The sequence below is a fragment of the Mobula birostris genome, chromosome 32 (assembly GCF_030028105.1).
Source record: "Mobula birostris isolate sMobBir1 chromosome 32, sMobBir1.hap1, whole genome shotgun sequence".
Lineage (NCBI taxonomy): Eukaryota > Metazoa > Chordata > Chondrichthyes > Myliobatiformes > Myliobatidae > Mobula > Mobula birostris.
This window is the reverse complement of record NC_092401.1, coordinates 14813263-14822215: the sequence shown is the minus strand read 5'-3', so window position 1 is coordinate 14822215 and position 8953 is coordinate 14813263. Positions and strand designations below refer to the sequence as shown.

Below are 8953 nucleotides of genomic sequence, written 5' to 3'. Positions count from 1 at the left end.
CGTGGTTTAACACGACCCTGATCAGTGGGTGGGGGATGGGAAGGGAGCTAAGCAGGTGCTATGCCTTGCCCAAGGGAGACTGGTGGGCTAGCGGAGGGAAGGAGTTCTTTACACTTCCTTTGGAGAGATGTATCTCCACCCCGCCAAAGGACTACCAGCTCTGGAAATTATATGCAAAGAAGGTGACAATCGGAAGCATTTGAGGGGAGGTGACATAGAACCAGAAGCAGACAATGGAGAGGCAGAGCTGATGTTGAAATGTGGGTAGTGGGTGGATGGAACCAGGAGGGCAAGGAGATTGTGTTGCAAGGAAGCGACTGGAAGCCGACCCAAGTGCAGGACACAGGCACGGAGACTTGACACAGATACGGACTTGGACATGACTTGGACAGGGAGATAGACTTGGACTTGACCTGGACACAGAGCCTGGAACTGGACTTGGTCACCAAGCCTGGACTTGGACTTGGACACCGAGCGATAAAACCAAACAACAACAGACAATTCGTATCGCAGCCCGGAGCAGCGGCAAGCAGCCTGCAATACTCAGCCAGACAGGAAAACAACAGAATTCGCATCTTGACTCCGAGTAGCGGCAAAACGGCCGGCAACTCAGCTGGACATGAAAACAACTGAATTCACTAAGCAGCCATAGGCACTGAAGCAACTTAGAGTCCACAATTCACAGCGATTCCTGGACGAGCATAGCTGCACTGGCTACGGTGACGAACCAGCAGCGAGTAGATGTAAGCTGAAGCTTTTATGCTGCTGGTTCGAATGAAGATCAGGTGCCCTAATCAAGGAGCCCAGTGGAACACGGGGAAAAGGAAATTAACTGAAATGAGTAGTTAATGGACAGACTGAGAGAAAGGGTGAAAATGGTGGTGGAGGTTTGGGGTACAGAAGAATGAGAAGCAGAGAGGAGAAAGAAGGGAGCTTTTGGCTGCCAGAAGGAATGTTTGACTAAAATGAGCAAACAATGTTATGCTATACCATATAATCACATTCTTCCTGGGTAGCTGCAATGGCATGAAGCTCGAGTACTGATATTGCTGGACCCGTCAAATTCCTCCAGCAGATTGTGTGTTAATCAAGAAGCAGAAGTGATTTCTTTTTGAGAAGTCCAGAACAGACTTGGAGCTGGGGGTTTCCTAAAGGGGGAAAATAGGTAGCTGAGCATGAGGAACTGCGCAAAACCAAAAACTATATCTTAAGTTCTCCTCACGCATTCTTCAGAGGCCAGAAGATCGTCCAGCTGAGAACATGGATGTAAAGGGCAGTTATGAAGTATCCGGTGAGTTTCACACTGATCAACAAAAGGGAGAGGGCTATCAGCGTGTATTCCTGAAACGGGTTCCATATAAGGTTATTGTAGATGTGCAGTTCCATTGAGGGGTTTGGAATTACTTCCAATTTAATATCATAGAGGCTGGAGTAAAGACATTGAGAGGGGGATGGTAATACGACGAGGAAAGGGGAGCTGGATGAACTCTCTCTATCCCATGTTCATTGAGTTGAGCAGATCTATTGCATGCAACACACCATTTCACTCCTTGCCCAGCTTAGATCTCCCGCCTGCTGTGTCTGTTCTGACACAGGAGACGTATTTGGCTAAATGTTCAAATATTCCGATTTTGACACAATATTCCATTTGTCTGGCCTTCTTCGAGTGTAACTCTGGTAAATTTGGAGACCATTTCCTAATGTGTTTTCACTGATAACTTTGACTTGTGCATTTTACAGGAGGTGCTACAGGAAGAAAGCTATCCCCTCGGATCATCTACTTTCTTCTGGGCTTTTCTGTCCTGATGTCCTTTGTGATTCTTGGCACCGTGATTCACCTGAGTAAGTTTTACCATAATTTTGACTTTGCAACTTTTTTTATGATATTACATTGTTAGATAAACATTCGGAGAGTGTGGATTGGCAACAGTGAAAGTAAATCAAAAGTGTAGGCCAGATGTAAGTAAACCACACAGTGATTCCCGCCTCAGTCATTCTATCAGGAACATCTACTTCATTGCCCTGTTGGGGTGGGATTAATGCTGTCTGCTGCGAACTGAAGAGAGGGATCTTCAAAGCCCAGTAGCAATTCTTCGCTTTTCCTCCGTCAGCCCAGTCCTCTCACGCTCTTTCATTGCGTGCTTGAGCCATCTGCCTGGCTCAGGTGCGAATGTGAAGAGTAAATGTTACGGATCTTCTCCGGGTTGCTTGTGCGCCCGAATGCGTCGCTCGCCATTCACGCTCATCATTCGCCGCGGTTTGCACAGCAGCTTCCCGCGCACTGCCGCCCCGGACTCATCACGCTACTCTATTCTGCAGATCTGAGCTCTCTCCAAACCTCACTCTCAGATCTCGGGTCCCGTGGGGATATTAAAGTCGCGCGGACATTCTTAATGCTCCTGGAGACGCCTCGCCCGCCCGGGCTGAACATGGCAGCTGCAGTAAACCACGATGCTCAGGCACACACGAGGGACGGGCTTCGAGGCTACGATGCTGCACCACTCGTCCCAACACACAGTTCGGCAACGCCGAACATTCCCTCAGGTTGCGAAGCGCCACGGGCGATTCCGCAGCGGATGAATGTCACAATCCGGATATTGTAGCTGGGAGCGGCTGACTCTGTCTTCAACTGATTCGGCCCTGCCCTTTCTCCACTCGGCAGCCCGGGACGAGCGTCGGGCTGGTTGGCACAGTCTTTAGCACACGTCTCCCCGGCTGCCCGTCTCTCACTGTTTTCGCTCCACCGACCAGCGCTGCACAAACTCTTCTTCCTCCTTCCTAATGGAAAACCCATGACACACAAGAGCGTCTTTCTGGCAAAACCAGGAACATTAGTTTAGCTGGCGGCTCCACACTCCCTCTTTAGACAAACTCGGCTAGCGAGAGCAGCTTCCTCGCACACACCTACCTTGCCACTTCACTCACCGGACAGCCTACTCTGCCTAGTAGTCCTTCTGACCTTAGCTACTGGAGGCAAACTCCTCTTCCCTTGTACATTCGCCAGACTGCTAACCCTTCCCCTCATACTGCTAACGGCGTTAATCATTTGCGTCCTTCCCTCTGTGAAAAGCTTTCAACAGATGGTGTCAATGGCCGCACAGGGCATGAACTGAGGAAGGGGGAGTGGGGAGAACATGGTCGGTGGGTCAAGAGAAAAAGATGAATTGGATAAAGAAATAGAATTAAGGGGAAGGGGTGAAGAGAAAGTCAAGAAGACAGACAGGAAAGAAGAAAGGAACGCGAGGGGAGAAATACGAGAAAGAGTAAGGAGGCAAGAAATTAAGTTGGAAGAGGGAAAGAGAAACTGCATGGAAGAAGGTTTGGGAAGGAAGGAGAGTGCGGATTGAAGGAAGGAGAAGATCTACGTGTTTCAATATCTACATCCGTGATACTGGATATGGGGATGAAGCCTGATTTGCCCCCCTCCTGGCCGAATGGCCCTGAGTTCTGGGAGAACTGGCTGCTGGTACTGCCCCACTCCAGTCATATTATTAGAAGGTGTCCTTTCTCTCCACTTCTTTTATTTAGGGAAGGAGTGATGATGCTAGAGAGGCATGCAGCATGTTCTCAACCTGCTCCATATAAATCAATAAAATGAGGAAAACTGAACAAATTCCCTTTGGACTTCCTCCATTAATTTCTCTGCTATTGAGTGAAGACTCACCAGCATGTAGTTACCTGGCTTATTCTTGCTGCCTATCTTAAATAAATAAACATTAGCTATCCTCTAGTCTTCTTGTACCCCTAGTGAATAACAAAACTGTAAAAATCTCCATTAGAGCCATAGTTATGACTTGCTTTGCTTCCCATAGGACTCACTAGTGTGTGTAGTCCATGACCAGTTGCTAACTTTACAATGCAATCAACATTTCGGTGCTGCAAATAAGCACACTGTAGAAATGCTCAGTTCTTTTCAAGGTATTTTATTAGTATAGGTAACCACCTGACCGTTCATACCTTAAAAAGACCCTGAAATCCAGACACAGCAGATATTTTCTTATCACTTCAGTTGCTCTCTTCATCTCAGAGTGGCAGAAGGGCTGACGCTGGAGCAGTGAGGATGTTGCCTTGCTTGTACATTCTGCTGTTGCAGGGCTACCAGTGTAAATTTAGAAGCAGAGTATTTGGATGACAGATGACATAAACCATAGGCAGTAATTTGATTTTGAGCTCAGGGTTATGGGGACATCGGGATAAGGGTGGTGCATGAACAGATGGGAATAATTGATAGATTTAGTAGTCTGGCCCTCCTTTGTTCTCTATAAAAGAAAGAAAAGTGATCAACATTGAACTATACAAAATTCTTGTAACTGAAAAATAAATTTAACTTTCTTGCCCAGGTCCAGCATCAGAATGTGACACAGGGCTGATGTGATGCCCTTCGCTCTTTTGTTCTCAGGCTGTCTCCTTCAATCCATTGGTCTCTACTACTCCATGGCTTTATAACTGTTGCTCTTCCTCCCTAAACGTTCATCACCTCTCAGAGTGACCAGTGCTTATGGTCCCCTCAGTCTCTGTTGTTTCCCTTGCCCTTCTCTATCTCAAAATAAATACTTTCTCCTCGAGACAAACTCACAGAAGTGGCAAACTCCAGGTTAACAAAGCAGAAGAAGACAGTACGTAGGAAGAACTTGCTAACCAGTGCAAGGAGTTGGATAATTTCCCTCCTGTGAAAATCTCATTTTCAAAACAATAGTTATTTAATACCACAAGCAGAATCTACAAACTAAGTGTTTTTCCTCTTTCAGTTACAGAAAATTCCATGAAGGCAAGAGCTTCCCTCGATAACTTTCAGGTTGAACTTGCAGAGCTGGCTAAGAGTAAGTTTCATAACTTCCAGAAAAGCCTTTCATTCCCAGTAATCCATCCTGAAAACTCTCTGACTGGTGACAATAGATGGGGGGGGGGGGGAATCTACTGAACTTGCGCTGCTGACTATCCTGGGTTATGGCTCTACAAAGAGTTTTTCCTCCTCTGTTCCCAACTCTAACAAGAAGCAACGAAATCTCCAGGTGGAAGGAGTGTGGTTGGGATAGGAGGAAAAGAAAAGCCAGAGATCCCATGCTGATCCAGCCACAGCAAATTATCCTGGGCACTGGGCAGTGATTCTATTTGTATTGGCGTGATTAATAAGCAATTGTCAGCAGTGATAGGAAGTCATGATTCCAAACAAGAGAAAATCTGATGATGCTGGAAATCAAAGCAACACACACAAAATGCTGCAGGGACTCAACGTGTGTGAGTCCAAACTCAACACTACAGATTTGTACTGGTTTGACCATCGTTGCTGTTTTGCTGCCCTACTGTCAGGGTAAAAGAGGAGCTGATGCTAACATCCAGAGAGTGCCAGTTTGCCTGCACAGTCCAGGATTCTGGATGTGCTGCTGCATATTTTAGCGGCAGAGCTTTAGGGCAACAGGGAGCACAGCTTAGTTCAACAGCTTATTCAAACTTTTATTTAAATATCTTCACAGATCTATCACATGGACAACCATTCAACCAATGGAGACGCTTCAATAATAAGCTGTACTACTTCTCATCAAATAGACACAACTGGAACGAATCCCTGAAGTTCTGTGACTCAATGAAGTCCTTGCTTGTGGTCATTAACAATAAAGCAGAGCAGGTACTGTCCATGTGTTCATTACACTCTCTTACACTCTGTAGCCACTTTATTAGGTACCTCTTGTAAGTAATAAAGTAGTCAAGAGTGTATGTTCATGGTCTTCTGCTGCTGTAGCCCATCTACTTCAAGGCTCAACATGATGCACATTCAAAGATGCTCTTCTGCACATGACTGTAGTGGCAAGTGGATATTTGAGTTACTGTTGCCTTCCTGTCAGCTTGAACCAGTCTGGTCATTCTCCTCTGACCTCTCTCATTGGCAAAGCATTTTCATACACAAAACTGCCACTCACTGGATGTGTTTGTTTTTTTTTGCATGATTCTCTGTAAACTCTCAAGACAGTGGTGCATGAAAATCCCAGGAGATCAGCAGTTTCTGAGATACTCAAACCACTCCATCTGGTACCAACATTCATGCCACAATCAAAGTCACTTAGATCACATTTCTTCCACATTCTAACATTTGGTCAGAACAACAAATGATCCTCTTGACCATGTCTGCATGCTTTTATGCACTTAGTTGCTGCCACATGATTGGCTAATTAGATATTTGCATTAACAAGCTGATATACAGGTGCACCTAATAAAATAGCCACTGAGTGTATATTTTTGTCTACTAGGGCAAATTGCTGCTTGTATTTGTTCATAAGAAGCAGAATTAATTGCGCTACATTGATAATTTAATAGCAAAGAACTATTATTTCATACTAAAGCATCTAGCAATTAATGGAGCAATTGACGGGTGCCAGTACATGCACACTGTTACCATTTTCTGAGTCAATGCTGCCCTCTGAGGCTGCAGCCATGTATTGCAGTCAGAAAGCTTCTTGATACTGATAATCATGTGGGATAAAAACAGAAAATCCTGGAAATACTCAGCAAGTCAGGCCACATCAGTGAGAAAAGAATCAGAGGTAGCTCTGATAGAGTGTCTTCAACATTGTTTCTCTTCCCACTGATGCAGCCTGACCTGAGTATTTCCATCATTATGTTTTTGCTTTAGATTTCAGCATCTAAAGTTTTTTTAAAAATTTTTAGTCATACACAAGTGCTGAACGCTACACGTTGGGGAAGACTGCAACGTAGCAAAGGTCCCTTCCCTGCCAGCCTCACATTAGGTGCAGTGTGTAGCGCCTGCAAAATCACTGTAATTTCTCACCTAGGCTACTGTGGCAGCACCACCTCAACGTGCAACCTTTAATGTGGGGAAGGGTCGGAGTAGTAGGTGCAGAGAAAAACCACCATCAGGAGCTCATCCAAGTTGTACACCATTCTAACTTTGAAACCTGTCCCTGAAACTCCCTCCCCAACATCACCATGGGAGCTCTTTCCCAGAAAGATATTGGTATCTCACTACCATTCTGCAAGGGTATTAAAGGGTGAACAGGAATTTGGGACTTGCCAAAGATGCCCAGGTCTGAAAGAAGACCAATTCTGCCACTTTAATAAACATGGTTTTATAAATAAACCCTTGTATGTAATTCAGTATTGGGCAAACAGTTGCTGGACAAACAACCTTTAGCTTTGCCACTGATGCAGGGAAATCTGTTCACATGGAACTTTGTGTTTTGCCCAACAGGAATTTTTACAGCGGAATATAAAATGTGGCCATTGGATTGGACTCCATGACACTCAGGCAGAAGGGGTGTGGCACTGGGTGGATGACACAGATTACGCTACCAATTTCAAGTGAGTACTTAATGTCCCACAGCGAGGAACTTTCAACCAAGAGATTCTGATATCTGTTGTTATTGTAGTTTACATTGGCATTTTATGCAGTCTGTCTGATGTCACTCTCTGACACGGTTGCTCAGCTTTCACACACATCTCTGTTCAATTACTGGGTGCATTTGCTTTGCACCTTTTCCATTTAATGTTCAAATGTTACTCAGTATTGATGTAAGGAGGGTGTTACCAGAGCCTGGATTGTATTGATGTTAAAACCAAAGCCTCACAAATCTCTATCTCCAGGCTGATCCGCAGCAATATACCTACAGAGTTCTCTGTTGAACTGAGAAGACCCGAAGTAATTTTAACTGTTACATGGGTGAAGGGGGACAATGCAGAGAGCAGCATAAACCCTGAGAAAGATTTGTAGCCATTCAACCAAAGTAATGTACAATATATACTGGAAATATGAAATAGTATTACACAGCAGGCTGGGTAGCCTCTGTGGAGAGAGAAACAGAGACTGGAATGGTGAGTATAGGGAAGCAAGAGGACAGGTGGTAGATGAAAGTGTTAGATTATGAGCTGATACACACAAGGAGCCGGAACAAGGCATGGGAATTTCCAGTGATTAGTGGGAACTATGGTGTCCAGATGTTCCCATAGTTCTAGAGCTTAAGGCACAAATGGTGAACTTCCACAGGCGACTCTCCCAACTACTTGTTACAGCATCCACAGAATATCCTAGAAAGCTGCTCAATATTAGATAGTGCCTCCGTAAAACTTCCCGAGAACGCAAATTCAGATCAATCAGTCCTCAGTTCTGTGGTTCAGAATTGTGCTGGATAAATGGGGATAGAATGGGTTTGTGCCGAGCTGTTGACATGATTTTCCTTTTCTCAATCAACTGCTTATTTTATTCCACACTTCTCTCTCTTCCTTCAGGAACTGGGCACCTGGTCAACCCAATAATATGGGTATGAGGGGTCAAGATTGTGCTCTCATCGTTGGAACTGGAGGGTGGTATGAATGGCATTGCAATTATTGGCATTATCCCATCTGTGAAAAACCAGAAGATTGACACAGCACTCCAGCTTACAGTTGCAGCAGAGTGGGAAGTGAATCTCTTTTGTTTGTTCCCTGCACATGCATTGGCAAGTAGCCCTGAGCTGGGGATTGTTGGGGCTGGTCTATGGCCAAAGCCCTTTCTCACTCCCTGCCTCTCCCCTGACTAAACTCACATGTAGATTTACTGCTTTATCCTAACTCAGTAATGTAAAGACCCATATGGGAGAATATTCACATTGTCCTTCACAGTAGGGACCTAAATGCAATTTTCTAGAATGTTCCAAAGTGCCAGTGCAGTATATATTCTCCAGTGCCGTTTGCTCTGTCACATCACTCCAGCTCTGACCCAGTGGATCCAAACACCCTGGGTGTTTCAAACCCGCAGTGCCTTTTGGAAGCCATACTATGTGTCAACTCTGGTGCTACCAGAATTAATTCAATCATTGTCTCCACCCTCGCAAAAAACCTGGAGGCAAAGAGTCTTTTTGACACAGCTAGTACTGAACTAGATAAACTGGTTGAGAGAACAGTAAAAGTAATTTAAGAAAATGCATGCAAAACAATCTTGCAGAAATGCCTGCAGTGAACAAAA

The 8953-nt window shown here is 45.0% G+C and overlaps 1 protein-coding gene across 1 annotated transcript; it reads left to right on the top strand.

Moving 5' to 3' along the window:
• Window positions 1–1260: 1260 nt before the first annotated feature.
• Window positions 1261–8374, top strand: LOC140191066 (C-type lectin domain family 4 member E-like). Its single transcript, XM_072248142.1, has 7 exons — window positions 1261–1291; window positions 1741–1842; window positions 2350–2544; window positions 4749–4820; window positions 5475–5626; window positions 7205–7314; window positions 8239–8374. Exons 1-7 carry the CDS (start codon window positions 1261–1263, stop codon window positions 8372–8374), a joined length of 798 nt encoding a protein of 265 aa, XP_072104243.1.
• The last annotated feature ends 579 nt before the right edge of the window (window positions 8375–8953 follow it).

Coding starts and splice junctions, on each gene's coding strand:
- LOC140191066 (XM_072248142.1), top strand. CDS start 1,261: ATGGATGTAAAGGGCAGTTATGAAGTATCCG. Junction 1,843..2,349: donor TGGCACCGTGATTCACCTGA/GTAAGTTTTACC, acceptor CCTCACTCTCAG/ATCTCGGGTCCCGTGGGGAT. Junction 7,315..8,238: donor GATTACGCTACCAATTTCAA/GTGAGTACTTAA, acceptor CTCTTCCTTCAG/GAACTGGGCACCTGGTCAAC.